Source organism: Rhinolophus hipposideros, assembly GCF_964194185.1.
Source record: "Rhinolophus hipposideros genome assembly, chromosome: 11".
In the NCBI taxonomy this organism is placed as follows: Eukaryota; Metazoa; Chordata; class Mammalia; order Chiroptera; family Rhinolophidae; genus Rhinolophus; species Rhinolophus hipposideros.
The window spans coordinates 80,064,456-80,091,945 of record NC_138057.1 but is presented as its reverse complement, the minus strand read 5'-3'; the positions used below and the strand labels follow the sequence as shown (position 1 = coordinate 80,091,945).

Genomic DNA, 27,490 nt, shown 5'->3' with positions numbered 1-27,490 from the left:
CCGCTTCCACCGCGGCGGCACTTCCGGATTAGAAGAAAGGTGGGGACGCTTTAGGAAGGTAGGTGGAAAACGCTTTTTCGCTGTTCCGGGCTTTTCCCCCGAAGCGCTTGTGTAAATACGGCGGTGGGGGGTCGCTGTCTTCCTCTGGGAGACCCGCCTGCGGCCCGCGGTGTCCAGGGCGGCGGAGGCGCCGGTGTTCCCCGCGGCCGCTCCAGGCCCCTCCGCGTGGGTGTTCGGCGCCCGAGGGTCGAGAGTCGGACCTCGCCCCGGGACGCCCCCCCCACGGCAGAGCAGGGTCTCGGTCGCGCTCCGAAGTGGCGAGAGAACCTGGGACCAGGCTCGGGCACGTCCCGCGGGGCGGGACGCGGTGGTTCCGCGTAAGCGGAGGTAAATGCCTGTCCGTTCGCTCCTTATTCCTCGAGCACTGGGACTATGTGGGGGCCAGACCGCCCAGACCCCAGCCCTTAGGAGGCCCACGTGTCACGTCGGAGCCCAGCGCAGTCGGGAGGCAGCTGGGCTGTGGGAAAACACTGCGCACGGGAGACAGGCCGCAGTCAAGCCGTTAGCGAGGCCTCTGGGACGGACGTTCAAACTCAGACCAGTGACAGCGCAGAAAGAAAGCTAACGCGTAGGAGAAGCGCTCCTGGGAGACAATGACCGGCTTTTGCTAAGCCCCTGAGAACGAAAAGGAACATGGTGTATTCTAGGAACTGAAACCCAGAGAGAAATGAGAGCTGGAGAGGTAGGCGTGGAGCTCGGGGAGCACGAGGGGCATGGTAGGTCTGCAGAGTTTGGGACTCGGTCTGAAGGAAACCAGGGAAACCATCCAAAGTGTATAGTGGGAAGTGACTATATTTAAAAGGCTGTGCTGACTTCAAGAAACCAAAAGGAGACGCTTAAGAGGTGTTTACCAAAAAAGAAAGAAACTGATGTAAAGTAGAAGAATATTTAAAGGAATCGTCTCTGTTCATTGCTATTTAGAGGTCCTGAAAGATGGGCCAGGAAAGTGTCTTTTGAATTTAGCAGCTTGAAGGTCACCGGCACTCTTACTGGAGCAGTCTTGGGAGCAGTGGGGTGGAAGCTGCAATGGAAGCTACCAAGACGTGGATTAAGAAGTGGGTGGAAGGTGAGGAAATGGAGAGAGCAATTTCTCTCTTAAGAAATGGTGCTCTGAAGGGAAGAAAACAAAGCAGCTAGCTATGACTTCAGGGTGGGAGGAGGATTGCATCCTTGTTTTTGGTTTTTTTAAGTTAAATGAGTGTAAAGATTGTTGGAATGGCACTAGAAGGGAGCCAGTGCAGCTGGGAGAGGCTGACGGTACCGGAGAGCGATGGGTTACCCTATGGATCCTGACATCTCTGAGAAGGCAGGAAGCGGTGGTGTCCAGCACACACGTGCAGTAAATGGCCTTTGACAGGAGAAGGGACACTTCATTTGTGGCAACAAGAGGGGAACAGAGAAGGGGGCAGATGCAGGCAGACATGCTAGATTTGGAGGGTAACATATTTCTTGTCTAATGTGTGTGATTGTGAGGTCATAGGCAGCTTAGTCTGCTGCACTGAGAAGGAAGAATGGAATTAGAAGTTTGTTGAGAGGTGAGATTTGAAATAATTTCAAGAACAGTGGGTGAGTAAGCTGTCTGGAGCAGTGCTGGCTGAAAAAATAGAATGCAAGCCATGTATGTAATTTAGTATTTGCTAGTAGCCACAATTTTAAAAATAAAAATAAAAAAGCATAAAAAGGAAAAGGTGGAATTAAGAATGTATTTTACTTAACACTGTTCAAACGATTATTTCAATATGAAAGCAACGTACAGAAATTAGGAGTGAGATTATTTTGCTCTTCTTGTCCTAAATCTTTGAAACCTAATGTGTGTTTTGCACTGAGAGCACAGGTTGGCCTCGCCACATTTCAAGTGCTCAGCTACCCTGTGTGACCAGTGGCTTCTGTGTTGGACAGCACAGATCCAGAGGGAAAGAGTCCTATTGCCGAGCCATATTCAGATCCCAGTTATAGTTAGTGACCAGGTGTTTAGAGTCGTGCCTATCTGCCCAGTGGTGAGTATTTTCTCCGTCCGTCCCTAGCAGTTCGAGGACAGCCAAAGAGAAGGCATTAATTCATTCCAAAAAAATTACTTATTAGGTTCCTCCTATAAGCCAGGAACTATGCTAGACGCCGGGGCTGCAGGAGTGTGTACGACAGACAAAGTCTGCCAGACTCTCAGGATAGGGAATCAGCTTGCAGGACTCCCCCACCCTTCCTGTAGCTGAGACCTCAGAGCAGTCATTGATGGGTTTCTGTGCATCTCTGGGTGACATTAGGGAAAAAGTTCTCAACCAAAGCTCTAGGTGCCCCCATTGAAGGTGAGACCATGAGGCTAGGGGATTTGGCTTGTACGCATAAGTCTCAATGTTCATTCATATCCCCCTCCCTCCAGCCACACAATTCTTAAAGGTTCTTTGCTACCCAGAGTGCCTTCTGTAGAAAATGTGCTTACCATTCAGACTTGAAAGACCACTGATACAGAGAGATTTCCGGGATCCATTGTTAAGTGAAAAATGTGGATCAGAGTATTTGGATGCTAATTCTGTGTAAGAAAGGAGGGGAAATGAGGGGAAATGAGAACAGATTGTTTTGATGTTTGAACATTGTGAATGTATTACCTAGTCAAAGAGAAATGAAATTTTAAAAATTGAAACCCAGAAGCAATACAGAACAAGAGAGTTACTAAGACGTGTTTGTGGAATTATACTTCTCACCATCTCCTATGTAAAGTATGTTAATGTTACTGAGCTTCAACTGCACAGTGCATGTGCTGGATATGAATATTGACCTGGGAGACTTATTTAACTTCATACCAAGTTATTGCAGAATCTTGACTCTTTGCTGGACACTAACAAGCACATTCAGTCTCTTTCTCAAAGAGGTGAGGTCAGTGGATACTTGATGTCCACACTATTAAGACCCTGATGGGCCCTGTGCTGTAATGATATAGGTCTCGGACATGCCTTCTACGTGGTTGAAATACAGACAAACTGCCCTCCTTCTTGAGGTTTTCCTTTCTTAGCCGAGACAGACATTAAATGACTAAGTAAATAACTTTATTTTTTAAACTTCAGTTGGGCAAAATGCTACAAGAGAGAAATACAGGTTGCTCTGACAATTAAGTTCGTGAACTCATGCTAGAAAAAGTGCAACATACCTCATTGCTGAATGTCTACGGTCACCTTTGAAGTACTCTCCTTGTGAAGCTATGCACCCGTGCCAGTGCCAGCACCCTTCAAAGCAATTTTGGAATTCTTTCTCTGGAATGGCCATCAGAGCTGTCGTCATATTACCCTTGATGTCCTGAATGCCATCAAAATGTCTTCCTTTCAATATTTCCTTTATCTTCGGGTAAAGAAAGAAGTCATTGGAGGCCAGATCAGGTGAGCAGGGAGGGTGTTCCAATACAGTTATTTGTTTATTGGATAAAAACTCCTTCGCAGACAGTGCTGTGTGAGCTGGTGCATTGTTGTGATACAAAAGCCATGAATTTTTAGCAAAAAGTTCAGGTCATCTAACTTTTTCATGTAGCCTTTTTAGTACTTCCAAACAGTAAACTTGGTTAACTGTTTGTCCAGTTCATAGAAATTCGTAATAATTGCTCTGATATCAAAAAGAGTTAGCAACATCGTTTTGACTCCTGATTTGGACTGACGGAACTTTTTGGCCGTGGAGAATTTGGCTGACTTCCTTTGTGCACTTTGAGGCTTTGTTTCAGGGTTGTACTGGTACACCCATGTTTCGTCACCAGTGATAACACGGCCTGAAACATCGTCTTGCCTCTCCAAAAGGTCGTAGCAAACTTTGACTCTCCTTTGCTTTTTTTCATCAGTGAGCTCCTTCAGGACCATTTTTGTACACACCTTTCTTATGCCAAGATTTTCAGTTAAGATTTTCCTAACTGTTTCTCTATCGATGTTTATTTACTTGGTCTGCTGTGCTTCTCACAGTCAGCTGACGATTTTGACGCACACTTTGATGAATTTTTGCAATGTTTTTATCAGTTCTGCTCCTTACTGGCCATCCTGACCTCTCTTCATCAGAAAAACGATTAATCCATTAGTATGCTGCCATTTTCTTCATGATATTATCCTCATAAACTTGGACTAACATGTCCCTGATTTCGCTTCCACTCTTGGCAAGTTTAACAAGAAATTTAATGTTTGTTTGTTGCTCTAATACAAGCTCAGACATTCTCGCGATGGCACACAAAAACATGCAACAATAATAATGAACGCCACTCAGCAAGACACTACCACACGTTGACACGAACATACCTGTGAGACACTGATATACCAAGGTTATGAAACCTTCCCGAGCTGTTCGTACAGTCCCGCCAATGGAAGCGAATGGTGCAAGTTCGCGAACTTAATTGTCAGACCTCGTATGTATTCAGAAAAGATACATAAAATTGCTTGTGTGTTTTAAACTTAGTATACATCGTACCATAATATATATATATATATATATATCCTTTAACTAGGGGAAGCCTTCTTGAAGAGGTGATATTAAAGCCAAGCTCTAAAAGATGAAAGGAAGCAGGAGGTGAAGACGGTGGGGAGGCAGCGGGGAGTGTCCCAGAGAGAGGAAACCGTGTGCTGTGAGACCTTGGGCCAGGGACAGCATCGTGGCGTGTTTGGGGAACCCAGAAAGGCCTGTGTGGCTGGAGCACAGAGTTGGAAAGAAGATAAAAGATGAAGCTGTGAGGGCAGCAGGGGCCTGAGTGCTGGGCACTGTTGTCTGGTGACTGTTGTTTTCTGTATCAGGAAGGCAGTGGGACCAGACAGTCAATTACAGCACGGCTCCCGTGCCTGTAGAACAACATAACACAACATTTCTAATCAGGATTCCAGTCTTGTCATGGGCCACACGCTTTATTTTTCTGTGATTTTTTTTTTTTTCCCTTCTGAGGCTAATGTTTAAAATGCTTTGCACAAATAAACCGTTCTTGTCAAGTTTCCCTGTAGGAATAACATGGATGGCGAAATGAGCAGACTTGAAATTCACACTCCAGTTTTTGACAAGAAGAAGAAAACAAAGAGAAAGTATGCTGTACATGAGGAAAAACGTCGGAGGCATTCCCATGAAAGTTTCAGCGACTCCCCCTTGACAAATGAACTGTCTGACAAAACAAAGAGTAAAAAAAAGAGAAAGGATTTCCAGCATCGCGTTTCTTCTCAGAAAAAATCAGAAATCTGTGATGAGACAGAAAAGGCCACTTCTACCACCAGAAAGAAAAAAAAGAGAAGAAACAGTGCTTTGGGGGTAGAGGATGAAACAGGTGTTGTGTATGTCATGGTGGACAAAGAAAATATTGAGAACATGCCGAAGAATTTTAGAAGGGATGTCGATGTTGTTTACGTAGACATGAGCAAGGAACAAAAGTCAGCCAAAGAGCCTGAAGCAGACGCAGTGCATGCAGTTGCTAAGCGACGTAAAACTGAGTCAGAAGAACTGCATCATAAAGTTAGGGAGAAAAAGAAAAAGAAGCGTCGGCTGGAAGCCGAAGCCGAAGCGGCATCCTGGGATCCTGGGCAGCGAGGCCCCAATGCGCACGTCACCCTGCCCCAGCCGGAGTCCCACCAGCCGGAATCCCTGCTTCCTGGGGACCTGGGAGGCGAAGTCACACAATTGCCAGACTCTGCTCATAGAAAGAAGTCTAAGAAAAAAAAGAGAAAATTCTCAAGTGACCAGGAATGTGAGGTATTGGCCGTGCCCGAGAGTCTCGAGAGCTTGAACTCTGATGGATCCCACGTGGTCTGTGAGGTGGGGGCTGCAGAAGGTAGGAAGGAAGCCGGCAGAACAAAGAAAAGGGCTAAGAAAAGGAGGCGCAGGTCTTCTGCTGAAAGTGCCTTGATGGCTGATGGTGACCTTTCAGTGCTCACCACGGGCTTCGGGGACCCACCCTTGGGTTCACTGGAAGGTAGTGGTACCTCGGTTGAAGCAATGGCGGAACCCAGGCCGCAAGAGGAGAAAAGCCGGGCGTGTTTGGACGAAATGCAGAGGTAACTGGGGTGGTGTGCCTTCTGTGGGTGCCCGCCGGTTGTGTGAATTCTGCCTCTATTCGCACGTCCATAGTGACTGGCAGAAATCATAAAGAGAGATCACGAAATGTATAGGATGATATGCACATTTAACCAAGTGCCTTGCTTCCTTTCTTCATGCGTAACACTTTAGATTTTCACTAAGAACTACTCTAGCCCTGAAAATCTGTGAATAGGTTTAAAAGGCTTTTAGACCCCCAAATGACCTTTGTTTGTCTATGTGCATCTAGATAAAAGGAGGAGATAACTTAGAATGTTACAGAACAGGAAAAAAACTTGAACTAGGGTTCTCACAAAGAAAAGAAATTTCGATATCATTATTTATATAATTCTCATTTAAGTATACTATCTAATGAATGAATGAAGGAATTTTTTTTAACCACTTTATTTCAGTTCTGGGACTTGGGACAGATTTTTTTCCCCCTTTTTTACTCAATGGCTTTCTTACATGTGTTAGATTGTCCTGGCCTAAAATGATTTCACACAGAAGTTAAAGGAGAGAGGGCCCCACTTTGTGTGGTATTGATAATGTTTGTGGCCCCCCCTCACGTCATCCTCTGTGCCATCATATCTGGGACAGGTGCAGAACACTGATAATGAGGCAGGAATGTTCTAGGACATTGGTTCTTAATCTGTATTGGACCCTGGGCCTCTGAAAGCTGTTGACCCTTTGCTTAGACAAATGCACAGCTTTTGGGTTTTTTTCAGTTTCCTGTCTGAGTGTTGAGTGGTTAGCTGATACTAAGAGCAGATGTGGACATCTGGCAGAAGGTTTGGGGATGAACTGGTGATAGGTGCATAGAAAACTGGGCAAAGGGGAACGTGTGGCCGTTATTAACTACAGCAAAAACAGCCATAACCATAGAAACCTTAAATCTTGATTTAACTAATTAGTAACCATTGTTATAATACTTAACGCATTGGGAGGGTGGGGGAGAGATGTCTTAGTGTCCATGGGGGTAGAAAAGTGCTTGGTTTATTAGGAAGTCAATATCTAAAACAAAAAGCAATTGGGAAATAGTAATATGGGATAACATCTGGTGGAAACAGGGCTTAGGGTCAGTCGTCTCCCTTCAAGGCGGCCTCTGCTATCTGTCCACGTTGGCCAACTTACATTAAAGTGAGCAGACATCCCAGACCGAATCAGGTCTAATCTAAGTGATTTGTAATGGTAATCAATCCACTTTCCCCCCTTAGGTTAGAACCTGCAAATGACGAAAGCCATTTGGAATCGGCTAAAGAGTCTGGGACAAAGTATTTGTCGGAAGATTCGAGAGAGTCAGATGACCCAGACGTGGATTTGGACTCCGCCGTGAGGCAACTCCAAGAGTTCATTCCTGGCATCAAGGAAAGGGCTGCCACGACAATTAAGCGAATGTACCGTGATGACTTGGGACGGTTTAAGGAATTTAAAGCACAGGGTGAGCTGTGGAACTTGGATGTTTGTTGAACTTTCCTGTATGTATAGCTAGCCCCAACTTTCTTTTGTGAATGATTCGGATTTTTGGATTCCCCAGCAGCATTTTTTAGCTACTTTCAGCTTTATTTCCTTCCAGAATTGTTGTCCGAGCTGTAAAATTAGCCAAATGAAGCGTGCTGCTTTTCCTTTCTTTGCCCAACTTCCGGTAGAGGAGGCAAGGAGGATGGGGCTGCAGGAACAGATAATCCACACACTAGATGGTCAGTCCTGGAAGCTGGGGAGGAGAGGGTCGATTGGCTGCAGCACTGGGAAGGATACAGAAGTGAAAAAAAAATCAAAACACTTTAACATCATTAACTTCAATGAGGTGCATGTTCTTTCCTCGAGATACTAATCTGAGGGTGAGCTGGTTGAGTGGGCGTGGTTTCACGTGAGACCCACGTTGGTCTCCTCCTTGATGTCACCGTGTTAAAAGAACCTCCCAGAAAGCTTATCGATTTAAGAATACACCACAAATGGCAGGCTGCATTCCACAAATGAGCGATATTTACCCAGTGCCTGCTGTGTGAGGCCCACTGGTCATTGACAAAAGTAAAAAGAGGGGTTTTAGCCTTACGGAATTAATCATGTTGAAGAGATGAGCTTTAAGAAACAGAAATTAAGAGAGAGAAACATAATTTGTAAAGCGGTGTCTATAGAACAATCGCATTTTATTTGTATTCTGCGTTGAGGTTTTTATGAGTATGTATTTTATAAGAGATATTTCAAAAATAAGTCTAAGCCTAGAAAAATATACTGTATAACGCAGTAAGTACATAATGAAACTTGACGGCTTCGAGTTACAAAGAGAAATAGAATGTCAAGTGCAATGATATTGTCACCCCTCCCCCTAATATATATGCGTAGAGAACATATCTAAGTATTCAGGCTCACGCCAGCCAACTGACAACACTGCTTAGGGGAGTAGCATGGCGGTGGAGAGTAAAGCGGCGCTCCTTTTCAACTTAATTTCAATATAGTTTGAATTTTTAATGAATATATGTTCCTTTTTCATGCAAAAATGTAACTTTTAAAAAGAGTGATGAATCAGGTCAGGTCTCTTTGGAATGGGATGACCAGGGAAAACCTTGGGAGAAGACTGTGGCTTGAGCTGAAAGCTGAAGGAAAGCTAGTTCCACAGTGGGGCCTGGGAGAGCGAACGTCAAGTGCACAGGCCGGGGCTGCTACCAGGCAGGCAGGAGCCGGAGGCCCAGCCGTGTATTGTATGGCTGAGGAGCAAGTGGCAGGTTTGCTTTTGTTTATTATTGACGATACTTTTTCTCCTGCCCGGAATCCTAGGTGTCGCCATTCGATTTGGCAAGTTTTCTGCAAAGGAAAATAAGCAGTTAGAGAGAAACGTGCAAGAATTTCTGTCCCTGACTGGAATCGAGAATGCAGACAAGCTGCTGTACACAGACAGATACCCAGAGGAGAAAGCTGTGATCACCGACTTAAAAAGAAAATATGCGTTTAGACTGCACATTGGTAAGTGGAGAGCTGTTCAGTCTGCCCCGCCACAGCCTTCCATCGTGAAACGGGAAACCTGTGGTAAGTCTGTGGCCTGGTGCATGCTGGCTGCCGCTGTGGTTAACCGGATTCTCGCTGGCAGCCTGCATCTCCAGCGATTTGGAATGTGTTCACGTCTCCCACACGTAGTGCTTTACAGATTTTAGGCAGAATTAGACGACCAACTTCTCGCTTTCCTGTGGGTGCTCATAATGGCTTTGGTTTCTCTCCCTGTTCTTCATGCTGTAGTTTTTGCATTTATTGTACACAGCACGTCCTTATATGCACCAGGGTCTCTTCAGTGTGCTAAGTGTGGCCATATAGGTGCTTTGGAGCTGGAAGCCTCCTCCTGGGTGTGATGCTTGCACAGGCAGAAGGTCAGGAAGCAGGACAGGATTGGACTGGGGGAAAAAAATCTCTGAATTTAAAGAGAGTGGTTGCTTAGGTGTTCTCTGGGAGGCACCAAGGGAAGCAGTGTAGTGAGCCCCATGGAGGGCTGCTTCCATCCCCATGGTGGGAAGGCAAAGCAAGGTGCTTTGGGAACGGTGCTTTGTTATCTTATGGAGAATGGTTGGCGTGTAGCCCCACCTTAGCCTCCCGTCCCCTTCATTCAGAGGATGTTAAAATCGCTTTGCTTAGGAAGCCATGAATTTCGGGGACCAGAAGCTGGCGCCTCTACGTACTGAGCGACCAGTTTTCAGAGCTCTCCAAGGAAACTGGTGATTTTGTACATCCGCTCCCCGAGACAGCTTCCTGTAGCGCATGTGAAATTTCAGACTTCCCGTGGGCCTAGGATAGTTAGTGTTGTCAGAAGGGGCTGTTCTGGACTCCTTTGATAGTCAAGACTGCACTTCATGCCATGCCGTGTGCCCCTCTGACCACCTTTCTTCTGACTTTAGGTAAGGGCATTGCCCGGCCCTGGAAACTTGTGTACTATCGAGCAAAGAAGATGTTCGATATCAATAATTACAAAGGCAGGTAAGGACGGAGTCTTAGCAGCCTGACACAGGACATTTTTCTAGTCTTTGCTGATGCTTTATATCTGAATAGCCACAGCCACAGATTAGAAGTAAAAAAAGGCTTAAAGATTTCTGTGTGTGAAACCAGGGCAAGTATCTCTTGTCCGGTGGATGTCTTCGAGGGTCATTACTGTTTCCACCTCTTTAATCTTCTGGTATCTTCCCCTTTCTAGGTCCCTCAGCTTTTTCTTGATACTTTCATTTCAACACCCAGCATGCTCTGCTTCTCCCACCGTTCCTTGGGAAGTTTTCTCTGCTCCCTTGTAAACTCCTGTGAACCCCAACATCCCTTGTCACTGTGGTTTCCTTCAGCACTTAGCCCAGTTCTCTGGGTGTTCAGTAGCTCTCTGAAGGTGGCGATGAGCACCCGTGTGAGGTCCGTTAAGCGTGATTCAGTAGCTGATTCAACGCTGAATGAGGGTCATTCTCTCTTCCCTTCTGTCCCAAATAAAATACCCAATTATAGTTTGATTCCAACATTCTAAATAAAACAAATGTAGGTGAAGTGTTGGCTGTGGGTCAGCTCTCTGCTCCAGGACAAAGGGACGAGCACGAGAGCGGCAGCCCCACCTCTGTAGGCCCCGACGGCAGTCAGTGGCTCGAGGACTCCACCTCTGTCAGGAGACAATTGGAGTAAATCGAGCAAGACCTGCTGCGTTCTACTTCGCTATGTGATTTGAAACCAAGACACATGTATTATCTGAACTTCAAACACAGATATGACCTTGGTGTCTTTTAAAAAATTTTTACCAAAAGAAACCTTAAGTAGAGGAAAGGTCCCCCACAGACTGACACCTGCCCTCTCCTCCAAGCCCCAGTGTTACACAACTGAGGACAGAACTTGAAGGAAATTCACTAAAGATGACATTGTAAATGGAGCCTAAAGAAAGCTTTTTGGAAAGGAATGGGGGCAGCTGAGATAACGTTGTTTTCTACCTACGATGTAAATGTGGGAATGAAATTTTTAGAATAATGTTAAGTCTGTCGTTCTAGTGATAAAGTTCATTCATTTGTACCATATTTGTGTTGTGGTGATCATTTACGCATAGAATATTTTTCCAACGTAAGGAATTCTTAACTGAAAAAAAAAAAACACGTAGAAAATCAAGAATTGTAAGTCTCCGAGGGCCTGTGGAGGTTCTGCAGCTGTTTCCTCATTTTTGTACACTCGGGTTCTCTTGGACATCCTCTTTTCTGTGGCTTCCGGGGTCCTTTAAGTTGTTTTTCACGTCTCAGAAAGATCTTGATTGCCTTGAGAAGGAGATCACTAGAAAGTACAGTTCGAAATAGTGAAGGATTACGAGTCTCTGTGGGTATAGATGAGTTTCTGAGACCACTAGGATCTTACGTCCCAAGACAGTGCTGGGTCACTGTGGTCAGAAACAGCATTCCACGCGGGCTGCTTCTGTGTTGTATTAATAATACCATAAACCACCACTCCCCACCCACAGTCAGGAATTACACAATGTCCTAAAGATTGCTTTTGCTTCACTTAAATATTTAAGGTGTGTATCTCAACATTCACTTATATTGTAGTGGTTTTCTTTTTAGTTCTTTAATATATTTGTTTTTACGTGGAATTAATGTACCTTACATCATTCCGTATTTGTGTCAAGCCATTTGTCACCTTTACTGAATGTCTGTTGTTTGTTAAGCATTGTGGGTTCCACAGTGTAGAAAGCCGACAGGGTTTTCTTGCCCTTGTAGGAAGGCCATTCCCACTGCAGGTGCACAGGCTCTCAGGTGACCCCAGGGCTGGGCTGAAGGGAGCGCAGAGCTTTGTAGGCACATGAAGAAGTTTGTGTTTTATGGTGCGTGAAATGTGGAGCCCGTAGGGGTTTTGATGGGGAATGACCTGATCTGATTGCTGGCTCAGTACTGTGTCCTGAGTCCGGCCCGGGCCTATGTGAGCGATTTATTGGGTGAGCACAGTCGAGATGCTGGGACAGGAAGTGACGGGAGCTCTGGTCATGGGTCGGCCTGGCGCAGAACCGGTTCCTGACAGCCCACCCCATGCAGCTTTCCCAGGACCACAGCAGACTGCGATGAGAACAGTTTTTAATCTTGGAGTTAATGTAGTGTTTCCCCTTTCTCTTAGGTATAGCAAAGGAGATACTGAGAAGTTAAAGATATACCATTCCCTCCATGGGAATGATTGGAAAAAGATTGGGGAGATGGTGGCTCGCAGTAGCCTCTCCGTTGCCCTGAAGTTCTCCCAGATCAGCAGTGGTAAGTTGGGGTCTCTAGCGCCCACCTGGGGGAGCCCATCTCGGGGAGTGAATAAGCCCTACAGGCCGTCAGCCCCCACAACCCAGTGCCCAGGAGTCATTGTGGGCCCGTCTTCTGAGAGAGCCATCATTTTCTAAGCCATTCTCTACACCGATTCATTTCCTCACGTGTATTAATGAAACCGTGCAACCTGTATTCACAAGACTGCTTGCCACTGTACGTCAGCTCAGTAGCTTTCGGCGCGGCTGTAGCTGCCAAGTGGATCAGTACCTAAGGAGGCCGGTGGGGGGTCCCTTCCCCAGGACGGGAGGGTGGGGTGCAGTTCAGCGGGCCTGTTAGGCAGGGGTCATCCCCCAAAACCAGTCTTGGTGAGCTCCTGTCTCTCTCTCTTTCATAAAAAGTTTTCGTGATTCTATTCTTCACATTAAAAAATCCCCAGCTGCTTTAAGAAGACAGTCTTTAGTCAGTGTTGCGGTTAGCACGTGGGCGGCTCGTGTGCTCCCGCCACGCGGGCAGAGCCGTGCAGCAGCCGGGCATCTGTGGCCAGCGCTGGGGAGACCCCGGGGTGAGTTGGACACTGTGCCTTTTGTGCCACCAACTCCAGCCACTGATGCCATGTGAAGACTCAGTGTGGCCAGTTCTTCCACTTTCTAGGAAGTAAAGCAAAAATCTGGATTTTTATGTGTGTGTGAAATCTAGATGTTTTTTTTCCTCTCTCTTTTTTTTTTTTAAATTGGGGAATATTGGGGAACAGTGTGTTTTTCCAAGATGTCAAGTCATTGTTTTTCAGTCTAGTTGTGGGGGTAGCGCAGCTCAGCTCCAAGTCAAGTCATTTTCAATCTACTGGAGGGCACAGCTCATTGGCTCATGTGGGACTCGAACCGGCAACCTTGGTGTTATGAGCACCACGCTCTAACCACTGAGCCAACCAGCTGCCCTAGATTTTTTTTTTACCCCTTGAAACTCTCTTGACGTACATATTTTTCCAAACTGCTATTGGGGAAAAGTAACAACAACACTGTGGGCCAAACCAAAGGTATTTGTAGGCTGCCAGTTGGAGGCCTATTCCTTAACTTGTCTGAACATTGGTTCTTTGAAAAATCCGTGACCACTTTAGTATTTCATTTTAATTGGCATGTAACTGATAGTTTAGGTTTGTGTAATTGAGATGTTGCCCATTGTCTTTTGAAAAGTGTCTGATGTATCTTTTTTTTAAGACTATTTTTTTAGAGCAGTGTTGGGTTCACAGTAAAATTGGGAGGAAGGTTCAGAGAGTTCCCATATGCCCCCCACCGCCGCTCGTGCACAGCCTCCCCCACTATCAGCAACCCCCACCAGAAGGGTACGTTTGTGACTGAACCCACACCACGCGTCCTAATCCCCCAGGGCCCATAGTTGACGTCTGGACTCATCTTGGTGGTGTACATTCTATGGATTGGGACCAATGTGGAATGACATATATTCACCATTATGATTTCATTTTTAATATTGTGTTTGAAAGCAAAAGGATTAGCAACTATAAGACCATCCTTTTATGTCTCTAGAAAGGAATCATGGTGCTTGGAGTAAGACGGAAACCCAGAAACTAATCAAGGCTGTTGAAGAAGTGATTCTAAAGAAAATGTCTCCCCAGGATTTAAAAGAGGTGGATTCTAAACTCCAAGAGAATCCCGAAGGCCGCCTGTCCATTGTCCGGGAAAAACTCTACAAGGGCATATCTTGGGTGGAAGTTGAAGCTAAAGTCGAAACCAGAAATTGGATGCAGTGTAAAAGTAAGTGGTAAGTTTTAAGGCTTCTTATATAAATTTCAACAAGATATTCCCCCCATCTCCCCCTCACAATTTCTACAGAGTGGGTAGATTGGTGAGGTTACTAAGAGTATCTGTGTGACCACTATGTGGGAAGGTTCCATGTCAAGAATGACCACTAGTTCACTGCTCCAACTAACCCAATATCAATATCTGATTTAAGTTAGCACTTAACTAACCCTGATTCATTGTATGGCTTCCTCATAAGAACTTGAACCTTTTTAATACTGAATATTGACTTCTGATTTCTTCACTCTGTCCGTTTGTCCGTTTCTAAGTCTTCAGTACAAAAGGTAGTTATCTGTTTGCCGCATTCAAAACAAAATCCAAAGCTAACATGCAGGAGGGAAATCACAAGTATAGTGATCAATCTTCTAACTTTTGCTTTCTAATTCTGCATTTCTTCTGTCTTCATCTAAAGTGAGGCACTCGTGCTGTTCATTTTAGACCTTCTTTAGGTACATCTGCCACATACAAGTATTTTCAGTCCTCATCTTGCTGCGTGTTCTCTGCCTGACGTAGCTTTTCCCAGCCCTGAGCTGGTCCTTGAAGCTGGGGTCCTGTAGCACACAACCCGTCCCTCGTGCACCAACGGAGCTCGGTCATCTTCAATAGCAAATAAGAATGAAATCCAGAGTAGGCATATTTTATGTTAAAAGCAAACTCTTAGATTATACTGCTGATTGTTTATGTACCTTATAATCCCGTTGTAGAGTATTTGGTTATGTTAATAGAAGACCACACTCAAGGAAATCAGTTCCCAAGAAGAGACAATGTTTTGCGGGCGGAAGTGTATAAGATGGAGGAACCAGAGCCCTTTCTACCCCTACATTTTAGACCAAAAAAGAAGGAGCACTTTTGTGTTTATATATGTGAAATATATAAAATATTTTTAATTGGGTTGCTATTCTCATTAGGAACTTCAGCCAATGTTTCCTTCATCCATTAGCTTTGTGCCCTAGAGGAATCATCAAATCATATATCACTTTAGTACATTGGGCTTCTTTGGTGTTCCAACAGCTGGTAATGGTAGTGAGAACGATGTCTATGTGCTCTACAAACAATCAAATTGAGTTTATACAATGTCCTTTGGTACCTGTTAATAGGCTCATTCTTTTATTCCCTTTTTTAAAACTTTGTATTATGGAAGTTTTATAACACACAAATTTAGAACTCCTTGTGTCTATCATCCAGTTTCAATAACCATCATCTTTCGACCATTTTCTCATTCGTTCCTGACAGCCCACCCCATGCATTTAAAAAAAAAATAGTTGTATTATGTATGGGTGGTGGTAAACGTTAGAACTGATGAATTGCGAAAGTTAGATAGGGTTCTGAAGAAGAGAAAAACATAGGATATTTTAATAGAAACGTTACTCCTGAAAGTGAACTATATTTTTCTTTCTTTTAACGTAGGACAGAAATTCTAACCAAGAGGATGACGAATGGTCGGGACATATCCCGAGGAGTGAACGGACTGCAGGCCAAAATCAACCTTATTGAAAGGTAGCGAAATATCAAGGGATTGTTGGAGCTGGTTTTCTCTCTAGCCGGAGCCTAGTTGTTAAATAGCAGTCACATTCCTCTTCCAGCACTTTGCCCATGTGTGACCTTGGGCATGTTTCCTTCCTTTCTAGGTCTTTCTAGGTTGTTCACCTTAAATGAGGATGACCCTAATAGTATCTCCTCTTAGTGTTACTGGGAGAAGAAATGAAATAGTGTGTGTAACGTGGACTGTGCACTCCACAAATGTAGTTATTTTAGTCTTTGACGGTTTTCCTGTGGATATTAGTTATTTCTGTCCATTGGAAAATGGAGGTGAATATTCAGGCCCAGCCCCATCGCTCTCCAGCACACATTACTTGGTGCCACTGTGGCTTGGTCTCTGGTTCTGTCTTTGAGTTCCTCATCTGTGCAGAGGAAGGGGAGATGTGAGGCTACTTTAGGAAACCCACGAGTCTAATGTGCCTGGGCGCATGTCAAATGAGGAACAGCACAGAGCAGTGCTGTGCTAACACCCCTGGGTTCTGGCCACCGGCTCCAGCTCCATTCTCCCTGCTCCGTCATGCACCTGCTCTAACGTCGTTGGCATGCTTCCTCTCTTTCCATACTGGTCTGGTGGGGTGTGCCTCTCCCCCTTTTTTCACATACCAGAGAGACAGCATAGACTAGTAGAGTTGAGGAGGGCATCTCAAGTCAGGGTCTCAGGGGTGGCACCACGTGTTTGTCACGGAACCTTGTGCCAGTGACTAGGGCTCTCAGCCCCATTTCCTGGTCTATGGAATGGAGATAATCCTCCACCTCGTCGGGGGTGTTGAGGGTAAATGGACACAGTGTCTGTCGCATAGTAAGTGCTGAACACACATGTTGCTGTGACCCTGTGTCTACAGTGAATGGCGAAGTTGTGTTTTTATTATGAGAAAGCAACATGGTTTGCTGGGAGATGCAAAGGGCTCAGGAGGAAGAGAGATGGCCTTTTGGTCTGTAGCTCATTAACTCAGTGACCTTGGACTAACCTCGGGTGAGCACGCTGACCTTGCTGGACCTGTGTAACAAGGGAGCTGGTGCAGAGGTGAACGTGCTGCTGCCTTCGAGCCCTTAACCTCTGTGAGTCTGTGAAGGTGTCCATCATGCTGATCTTTGCTTGAAAACTTAATTTTTATGTTTTCTCATAGATTGTATGAAATAAATGTGGAAGACGCTAACGAAATAGACTGGGAAGATCTTGCTAGTACCATAGGGTAAGACCATGTGTTTACTGTTAAGCTAATTAAAAGGTAAGAGGGGACTTTTAACCTCACCCACATACTCCTTTGCCCATAACCAACCGTTTAGCCACGTTTGTTTCATCACTCTTCCCTCCCTCTCCCGGTCCCTTCTCCAAGGGAATGAAGTTTTTTCCCTTAACCATCTGAGAGCTGGTGACGGATGACAAGTCCGAAACAACGACGTTATTCCACATAATCCCAGTACAGTTAGCACTGAGGAAATTTGACATTGCTACAATTCTATTGTATGAAACAGTCAGCATTCGAATTTCACGACTTGTCTCGATACTGTCCTTTCTATAGCGTTTCCCCGATTTAAGACCCGTCCAGGACCACACACTGCAGTTAACGGTCCTGTCTCCTTACTGGCTTTCAGTCTACAGTTCTTCTGCCTTTGTCCTTGATGGCATTGAAATTGTGGGAGAGCATAGGCTGGTGGTTTTGTCGATTCTCCCTCGGTTGGAGTTTGTCTGATGCGTCCTCCCGGTTAGATTAGGGTTTTGTGTTTCAGGCAGGCCCATGACATAGGTGAGGCTGTACCTTCATCACACATCACATCACACTATGAGGCACGTGATTCTCATTTTGGTCCTTTGGCTCTGGGGGCGTGGGCCACGCTTCCCCATTGTATTTTATATATAGTTACTGTGGTGATGTGTTTCTCTTGCTGGTCAGAAGGCCGTGCAGAGCTAATTTGAGATTCTGTTCCTCTTCCAGCTTCCGCCTAGTCTCACTCTGCTGTTCATTTGCATTTCTCATCTGAGCAGTGAATTTGAACTTTCCTGTGTGTATAATCTCTATTTACCTTTGCATTTTGAATCAGTTCCTGCTACTGAGGAGGGAGGCCACCACTCGCAGTATTTGGAGTCGCTGCTTGGTGACCAAGGGAAAGCTAGTCTGCAGAGCACAGTCCCTCTGAGCAGAGCACATTGTTGAGTGGGGGGTACAGGGATTGGTGGCCTTTGGAAATGGGGGTTTGGGGGGCTTGGTTGGCCTTCAGTTTTGGGAGGGTGGATGGTGGAGTGAGACTGCTGCAGCCTGGCTGACTTTCAAAAGCATGGCTGCTGGTGTGAAGCAGCATTTAACCTGGTTCTGGTGCTTAGTTATGTACACCTTGGGATGTGGCCAAAGAACAATCCATCTTTTTTCTTTAACTTGGAGAACTGGAATTTTTAGTGACAGGCCCTGCCAGGAGGCCCTGCCAGGAGTCCCAGACACAGGCCCATAATTGCAAACCCTTTCCTTTTCTAGCTCCCCTGAGGGGAGGGGCACTCATTTACTCTTCAGTGTCGTGGGTCCCTGAGAGGTGACACTGTCAGGTGCTTTGAAGGAAGGGGACCCTACTTTGCACCCCACCAACTTCCATCCTGAGAAGTATTTATGTCGACAAATCCCTCCCTTTATGTTATCAAACCACTTTTTAAAAATCTGACTTTTCTAATAAATTGTTGTGTATTGTGTGACATTTTTTCAGATCACATGGTTTCTTAAGTTCAAATGATTTAATGATTTTCAGTAAAAATTATATTTAAAAATGGATTGTTCTAATTAAGATTTACAAACCTCAAAGCTGTAAAATAGAGATTATGGAATCTAGTCAAACACTGTTTGAAATAATGCATTCTCAAAGTTTTAATAGTGAATTAAAACAGTGAAAAAGAATTTAAAAAGTCCAATGTCTTCAGGTTCTTAAAGCCTCACTTGTGGATTACTTTTCTTTTTTCTTTTTTCTTTTTTCTTTTTTTAAACTGAGTTAGTTTCTTTTCTTTTTTTTTTTTTCTTTTTTTCTTTTTTTCTTTTGGGGGGCGCAGCCCACCATCCCTTGCGGGACTCGAGGAATTGAACTGGCAACCTCGCGGTCGAGAGCCCACTGGCTCATGTGGGAATCGAACCGGCAGCTTTTGGAGTTAGGAGCACAGAGCTCCAACTGCCTGAGTCACCGGGCCGGCCACTTGTGGATTACTTAGGCATGATTTAAAGTCAGCATTTTCACCTAATGAGATGTAACACCTACTTAGTTTGAAAATGTCCAGATAGATCAAATGTTGCCTCTTCTCCATGCCTGAGCTTGGGGCTGCAGAATATGACGCTGGGTGCAAGGCATTGTGGGAAGGGGGGTGGCATAGGCCTTAGAACCTGGGCTTGGCACACTGACCTGGCCCTGAGTCCTGGTGCTCATTATTTACCCATCCTTGGGCAGGTTGTTCCTCGCTTCTCTCGGTTTGCTCATCTACACAATGGTTTGGCGGGACCATAGTGAGGACCTAAGGAGATAAATGCAGGAAAGGTTCTTAGCCCCGTGCCTGGCACATGGTGTGGCTGCTGTGATGAAGACGCTGAAGGAGCCTAGTCATCTTTTACTTCTACCTACTTAACAGAAAAATTACCCACTCTAATCTTTAACTGCTAGATTGGTGAATTATTGAAACAAACAAGTCATGCTCTTATTGTTTAAGAAAAAATGTACATGACATCAAGTTAGTGATTTTCACTTTAAAAACAATTTAAGAGTTGGTGGTATCAGTCTTGCTGTGAATCGAAAATGTATTTGACTCACTGAAACATTATCAGCATCTGCTTTTTTTAGCTTTGTAAAATAAAACATCAGGAGACATCTGCTTTTGAATTGTGACAAATACATGTCTATCCTGAGTGTAGTGGCAAAGAGTGTCGGATCTGCAGTCAGACCACCCAGGTATCCCAGCTCTACCCCTTATTAGCTGTAAGATCCTGGACAACTTCTCTATGCCTCAGTTGCCCCATCTCCAACATGAAGGATAAGAGTAGCAGCTCCCTTAGCAAGTGGTTGTGAGGACTGTTTCTTGCTACGTGGAGAGCCCTAAAGGCAGGGCCAAGTCCAAGGTCAGCATCAGCACATTAGTAGGCGTTGTGCTTTGTCTTCCCGGCCAGTAATTTAGATTATTCTAATTAATTTTTTCACCCCCCCCCCCAGGGTTTCTTGAGTTATAACTGACAAGTAAAATTCTATATATATTTGAAGTCTACAACATGATTTGATAAATGTATATATTGTGAAACACCAGTCAGGTTATAATGAACACATACAGCACCTCACATAGTAGCCCTTCTTTTTTTTGGTGAGTACACGTCAGATCTACGCTTTTAGTACGTTTCATGTATGCAATACACTATTGTTAACTAGTCACCATGCTGTACATTGGATCCCCAGAATTTATTCGTCTCATAACTGAAAACTTCTACTTGAAACAGAATCCAACATGTACTATTGATTTTCTTCTTTTCTTGCGTGTTTTTTTAACCAAATGACAGTAGCGTTTCATATGTCTTATTTTTAATCACACGTTTATGGACATGATGATGTTGTGTTCAGGATTAAAAAGACTGCTTCATGTCTGTAGATCTCACCGTAATCAATGTGCTTTACACAGTACTGAAATGACCAGCTTTTAAACTGATGCCACCTTTCTCTTTCTCTTTTCCTTTCTAAAGTGATGTTCCCCCATCTTATGTTCAGACTAAATTTTATAAGCTGAAAGCTACCTGCGTGCCCTTTTGGCAGAAGAAGACTTTTCCAGGTCAGTATTTTCAACATTTGAATAGTTAACATGGTGTATGATGCCTTCCACTGGTAGTGACTTTGGGCAAGTGACAACTGGGAGCCTCAGTTTCTTCAGTCACAAAATGGTGAACATTGGCAAATTATAATCCCTCCTTGACAGGACTTTCAAAAGTACTAAATGCGATCATGAATGTGCAAAATACGGTTACCAGGTGCTCGGCACTTAGCAAGCATTCCATTCAGTAACCCTTAGTACCAGCATGCACACACATGCACACAGAAGACATGCTCAGGTACACAGCCCCACGTGTGACAATTGCACCTCAGCTCTTACTTTCCTGCACCTCAGTCAAGAGACAGTTTGTGCATAGGATAGGCTAGTAGGCATAGGATATTAAGTTTATTAGCAAAGCAGACACACTCCAAAGATTATGGAGTGGGCTGACCCAGGAGAGGGAGAAATAGCCTCCTTATGTTGTGTGAGAGCTTTCACTTCTATGGGTGATTTTCTCCCCCTCTCCCTTTCCAGTATCTCTCCCTTTCCCAGCTGGCATGCCTCATACTCCTTTTCTGCTCCCAAGGCTGTTTCTCAGGGCGTAAGTGTGAACCCATCAATTTCCCAAGATTTTATTTGAGAAGCTCATTAAAAAGTGACAAACTAATTGTATGGTCCCGAGAAGCAGGATATCTCTTCAGATAAGCGGGATGCTTTCCCTCTCTCTCGGCATTTTTTTTTCTCCCTTCTTCTAACAACATGCCTTCTTGATAAGTAGGAGCAGCTGCAGGGGCCTCCTAACCGGGGATAGCTCCATCCTTCTCCTGCTCATGTCTACTCTCTACCTGCTCTATCACACACATTCACACATGCATGCACACACATCGCTCCAGAAACAACATCGATGCCCAGTTCCTCCTTTGCAGCCATTTGTGGGTGGTTAGATATATAATTCCCAAACTCTGATCACCAGAGTCATGTGGGGAATTTGTTCAAAATACACATACCTGGGCCTCATCCCAGACTTAGCGAATGCTAATCTCCAGGCTGGGTTGAGAGGCTAGATTTTCTCTAACAAGCTTACAGGAGGGGCTGCAGTGGCCGGCCCAGCACCAGTATTTGGGGACCGTGTGCAGGTGACACTCTGCCCTGGAGTGTGTGATGAAAGACCTCTTGCACACAGCAGACATCACTTCCTGGGTTTGAATCCTGGCTCTGTGCCGGCTAAGTCTATGACTTTGTGCAAGTTTCATCACATTTCATCATGCCTTGGTTTCCTCATTTGACAGCTGGGTGCCTGCTTCTAGGATTTGGGGAGGGGTGAGTGAGTGAGTGTAGTAAAGCAATAAGAACAGGGTCTTGCATGTGTGACAATAGCATAGGGTCCGACCAACAGCAGCGCCCTCTGTCCCTTGATCTTGGGAAGAGGCTTTGTACAAATCATTCCGACATGAAATGTTTTTCTTTAGAGATAATAGACTACCTCTATGAGACGAGTCTACCTTTGCTCAAAGAAAAGCTAGAAAAGAAGATGGAGAAAACGGGCATTGAGATCCAGACTCCTGCAGCCCCCAAGCGTGTCTTCCTGTTTAGAGACATCTTTTACTCTGACAACGACAGTGAGGGAGAAGATGGAAACGAGAAAAGTTAAGCGGATGACACTCCCTGTCCATTTTCCAGCTTTGGTCATATTTATGCACATGTGGCGGAAGAGCGATTTCCAGTGTTTCTGTTTATTAAGATTCAATGATCAAAGGAAAGGCATTAAAATGACGGTCTTTATTTTGGAGTATTAAAAATTGACATCATCATGTTCAAGTTCGTTTAAATGTGCAAAGAAAGAGGAGCATAGGAGTTGATTTAATATTTCTGTACCATTATATAGAGAAGAGTTACAACTAATGGTTTTTAGAAAACAATAGTATCCCAAGCTCCTGTAAAGCAGAAGAGGGGAGAGTCACGTCCTGGGAACATTCCAGTACATGCTCCCAGCAAACTGAGAACGTTAACAATTTCCCTAACACACGCCATTTTGCTTCCTTCTTTTCAGTTGTTCATATCTATGTTCTCAGTGAATATAAGTATTAGGAAAGTGTCAGAGGAAGGTTGTGGATCTTCTGTTCCCTCCGACTGGTTTCAGTTCCCATGTATGTGTCAAAGTGTGCATATCCCATCTTCCGGAGTGCAATTCGAGTGTTTAAAGATATATTTGTTTCATACAGATGCCCTCTCGAAGACAGTCACTGAATTCATCTGGTGTTCAACGGGGGTGGGGGGTAACAACACTCTTCCATTGCTTCTAGAAAAACCTGCTCTGTTAGACTTATTTAACGATGCTGTGTGGGTCTCAGGCACAACTCATACCTAATGGAATTTCAAGGGTCATTTTTTAACATTGGGTTGTTCCATCAGTCAGAAAAGCAAAAGCACTCCAGATATTTCAAACAGAAGGATCTAACATAAGGATTTAGGTTACAAAATTGTCGTAAAGGATGAAGGGGCAAACAGGAAAGGCTGAATCACCCACCAGTGGGGACCTGAGGGGATGCTGCTGTAGCCCCCATGGCCTGCTGCGTGCCCCCCACTGTGATGCCCACTAACGTGTCTCCCCACCCCACCCGCCTGCCATGGCCTGTGCTAATGTCCACCCCCGGGGGCCCGCAGTAACGTGCCTCCCTCCGCAAACTGGGTTGTCTACTGCTGCTGCCCTGGCAACAGCCCTTGCAGCTGTGTCCCTTCGCTGCCCTTCAGCCTCAGCAGGAACCTGTGACTCCTTGAAACACAGTGGTTTCTGCCTCCTGCTTGCCTTCTAATCTGTCACAAGTTCCTCCCACGGTAGCCTCTTCGCAGGACCCAGCTGGCAAGGGAAAAAAAGTGTCCAGGCTTCTAGGCACAGGGGAGCGCATAGGAAGGAAAGTGGGGGGGAACATTATCCCATGTACAGTGATGTCACCATCTGCACCGAGGTGCAACGCCACTGTCCCCTGTGTGTCTCTCTGAGGTCATTTGTGTTACATCATGTGTCATGTTGGTTAGTTCATCTACTAAGCTAGACTTTTTCCCAAACCTGCCATTATTGGAGAAGCAAGAATATAGAGAAACAAATTTAAGAGTCCTTGGTCACCAGTGTACCCTTACTGCCCAAAACAGTGTTGTGCAAATAATAGACGCTCAATAAATGTTCAGTAAGCAAATGAATATTTTCTTTTTAGCAAGCATTTTGCCTTTAGTCCCCTCCTCCATGCTGATGGAAATGTAAATTGTATTTTCCTTTTGGAGGACAATCTGGTAAAATACATCTAAGCCTTAAGGATGTACATATTCTGTGAGCCAGCAATTTCGCTTTTAGGACCTGAAGAAATAATAGAACTAGTGCAGAAGAATGGCACATTTATAATATGAAAAATAGAAAAAATGTAAATGTTCCTTAATAGGAAATTTGTTAAATAACAGTATATTCCTAGAATGGAATATTATGCAATAATTAAAAACGATGATAGATCTGGTTCACATAAAATGAGGTGAACGGTATTATCAACTAAAATATTTCAGAAAAGTGTATATATTTTCTCAATTTTTAAAAGTAAAAAAATAAAGGAATGGTTGTGTATATCTAATGCATTAAAATGTGTGGAAGGAATTAAACCCAAAATGTCGATGGTTTTCTCTGGGCCGTGGGATTGTGAGTTAATAGGTTAGAACGCTGGATTTGCAAGTGCCAAAAAATCCGACTCAGATGGATCTAAGGAATCTGGGAACTCCAGACTGAAAGTCCAGTGGGAGTGCTCATTTTAGGGAAGGGCTAATCCCGCTACTCAGAGTCTCCAAGATGTGGTTCCTTGCTGATTCTGTCCCCTTCTCCAGAGTCCACTTCATCTTTAGTCCACACACAAGGGGCCCCTCAAACAGCCACATGTCTCAGCAGCCTTGTTCCCCATTCAGTGGAAGAAAAGGGTCTGCCCAGTCCATTGTTCTTGCATAAGCCCTGGGCTTTGCTCCTAACGCCCAGATTAGAGCCTGTGCCTAACTCTGAACCATCGCTGAAGCCACGAAGATAGGATTGGCTTCATCCAATTTGGGCTCCTCTCAGATTTAGCTCAGCATCCCTTGAATGGCTGAGAGGATAAATACCCCAATAGAAAATCAGGGTCCCCTTAGCAACAGAAGAGGTGAATGGACTGAGGAATCAAACCCCAAATGGAGATGACGGTGGGTGGTCACCTGTGCTATGAATTTTACCCCCAAAACTTGTGTATTTTGAAAAAATTTGATTTTTTTATAACCTTTTCTCACTGTATTTCCCACGCGCCCCCCCATGGGGGGAAAAAAGAGTCTACCATACACATCTTGACCAAACACCCTTTTTACATCTAAGAATCCAGGAGTTTGGAAGGACAAAAAGGGCAGAGTAGACTGGCTATGTCAGATGCAGGTCCAGGAGAGGAGAGGTTGTAAAGGGGAGCATGGGTTTGGTTTGGGATACGCAGACTGCTGCACTGATGGGGCACGTGTACCCCCAGTCTGTGCTATGAGGAGGGTAGCCAGAAGAAAAAGCCATGCTAAGAGGTGTGGATTTGTCTGTGATCTCCATGCAGACGAGAGGTGAAGCCATGAAATGGACAACCCCAGTTTAGAGCAAGAAAAAGAGTAAGAACCTCAGTGTCTGTACTTGGGAGGAAGTGGAAGAGAAAGAGACACAGGAAGTGAACAAGGTAAAGAGCAAAAAAGAATACTTATCTCACAAGAGACAAAACCAAGGAACAAAATTATTTTCAAACAGGCTTGACTGCACTATTTCAGTTCATGGCCCAGTTCTTGGTCATTTTGCACTTTTTAATAAGCATGTTTCTTCACTCGTAAACTTCATTACCCAGCAGAGGCCCAGGACTCTGCAGCAGAGAGGAGGTTAAAAAAACATGAGCCTCGTAACCACACCAAGACATGATTCTGGTCACACCCCTACTCTCAGTTCAACAAGCATCTTTGACCACACGCAGTGAGCCGGGTAGTGTTAGAGGCTAAAGATCCAAGAGTGAACGGTACAGATTTGGTGCTGTTTTCTCGAAGGCTACACAATACAACACTTTCTGAACAACATTCCCTGAAATCCACACCATCGTCACAATTCTTCGGCCTCGTCAAACTATCATATCAGTCCATAGCCCAGCCCGAGCCTATCCAAGCTGCCACAGAGTTCCATTATTATAATCCCTATACTCCCTCAGCTCTTCATTCTCTCCCTTTGTGGTACTTTCCGGTTCAAGACCCCAAACGTGGGTAAGCCCTTCCATCTGCCTCCTACCTGGACCTGAATATTCCTAGAAGAAAATCACACAACTGAGCTGACTGGTTTCACTTTGATGATTGTAAACCTCAACTGGACTCACAATATTACCAAAGGATCCTACTTTAATTTTCTAGTAAGCTTGCTTTTCTTTTCTCCACATCAGCTGTTTTACACATCAGCTGTTTTATATATTCAGTCTTCCCATACCCCTCTTCTGCCCTTTCATGATGCATTGAGAAAAAAGGGAGGATGAATGATGATGAAATCAAGATAAATTATTTAAATATTCTGTAATTCATTAAAAAAGATTCATTTCAAATAGAAATAATGGGTAATAAATTTTTGGATAGTTGATAATCCAAGTAATGATGATAAATGAGTCACATGATCAAACTGGAAAAAGCACTGAAATTTTTACATGAAATACTGACATAAAACTCACAATATGGATCTAAAAATGGCAAAATCTATGACAACCTTGTAATAAGGTGTCATCAATTCAAAGTCTTTAGGTTTAATCTCTATATTATAGCTCATATGTGAGAAAAAGCTTGATCGGAATTTAATTTGGTAATCCTAAAATTTTAACATATCAAATGAAATCATTAATTTAAAGAAACTTTTATAAACTTAATAAAATGTAATCAAACTTGCTAGAGAAAAGACTGAATTATCTTGGTGTTCTCTGTACAGAAAATGATCTTCAACCTCATTGTTGAGGTAATTAAAGTTTATGAAGCCAAAATACATAACTTTTACAGAATTGTGTTTGCAGCTTAAACATTTCTGGATTTTTTATATTTGTGGCTTTTGTCCATTAAAAAAAATTGTAATTTGTGCCATTCATTCCAAATAAATATTAATTTTATTCCCCATTTTGTATTTATAAATTTTTAGTGTGAAAATTTTAAGAACACCCCTCAAGTTGTGTAAGCTTTGGATTTGACTATACCTCGGATCAAACTTGGGACATAATAGTGAATGTAAAAAGCAACTTGAAGAAAAATGTGTTCAGTATAATTTCATAAAGTTTAAAAGCATGCAAAACTTAATACATTGCTTACAGATTAAGACCACATTTGGTAAAAGTATAAGGAAAGACCCACAGAGGGCTCAAAGCAAGATGAAATTAAGACTTTCCTCCTTAAAAATATCAAAAGTCATATTTTATGACCACGTTGTTACAAAGACAGATACATTGTTAAGTATTAAAAGATTTTCAACCTAAAATTTCACTTTTTTGTGATTTTTATAGGAAATTAAAACGTATCCCTAGCCAAAGCTACTGTGTCTAATGGAGAAATCCCTTTGTTCAGTATTCAGGGCAATATTCTGTTTCTTACACTAGAGGAAGTAGCTTAGCATTTTATTATCTTTTTCCATATCTACTTCAATTAAAACGTATGTAATCAGCTCTTCAAGGATATACACGAAAATGGTTATCTCAGGAAAATAGACATTCAGGTGATTTTGGCCATCTTGTTTCTCTCTCTTTAAAAATTGTGTTTTCAACATCCACCCAGATCTTTATATTAAAGAGTATTACATAAAAATATTATTTTAAAAAGGGTGCACATACAATTTATAATGCAATTAAGTTTCAAACTGTTGCGTAGCTTTATTGAAACAGTTTGAATAGGGCCTATGTCACGGGGTAGAAAAATCTAGAAGCGTGCTCTAACCGCCCTAACCGCTCTAACGGCTTTCGCCTCGTGCTCCAACCGCTCTAACGGCAAGCCCGGGATGGTTAAATTAGCATAACGGTCATCCAACTGCCCAATAGCCACTC

General features: G+C 44.0%; 1 protein-coding gene across 6 annotated transcripts; it reads left to right on the top strand.

Moving 5' to 3' along the window:
• Window positions 1–2: 2 nt before the first annotated feature.
• TTF1 (transcription termination factor 1) lies at window positions 3–24,063 on the top strand. 6 transcript variants are annotated; one of them, XM_081065927.1, is made up of 12 exons: window positions 20–58; window positions 3,120–3,428; window positions 5,002–6,050; window positions 7,287–7,510; window positions 8,848–9,033; window positions 9,954–10,032; window positions 12,172–12,302; window positions 13,847–14,081; window positions 15,527–15,616; window positions 16,786–16,851; window positions 20,350–20,435; window positions 21,884–24,063. In XM_081065927.1, the coding sequence occupies exons 3-12, from the start codon at window positions 5,020–5,022 to the stop codon at window positions 22,063–22,065; spliced, it is 2,310 nt and encodes a 769-aa protein (XP_080922053.1). In that variant the 5' UTR covers window positions 20–58; window positions 3,120–3,428; window positions 5,002–5,019; the 3' UTR covers window positions 22,066–24,063. The 6 variants fall into 6 exon arrangements, with proteins under 6 accessions (XP_080922055.1, XP_080922051.1, XP_080922053.1 ...); XM_081065924.1 differs by having other exon boundaries at window positions 31–58; window positions 5,013–6,050; XM_081065925.1 differs by lacking the exon at window positions 3,120–3,428 and having other exon boundaries at window positions 14–58.
• Window positions 24,064–27,490: the final 3,427 nt, after the last annotated feature.

Bases quoted from the DNA above. Each gene is read 5' to 3' on its own strand.
- TTF1 (XM_081065924.1), top strand. From the start codon at position 3,364: ATGTCTTCCTTTCAATATTTCCTTTATCTTCGGGTAAAGAAAGAAGTC. The intron at 3,429-5,012 runs GTGAGCAGGGAG...GTTTCCCTGTAG, and splicing joins GTCATTGGAGGCCAGATCAG to GAATAACATGGATGGCGAAA. The intron at 15,617-16,785 runs GTAGCGAAATAT...GTTTTCTCATAG, and splicing joins AAAATCAACCTTATTGAAAG to ATTGTATGAAATAAATGTGG.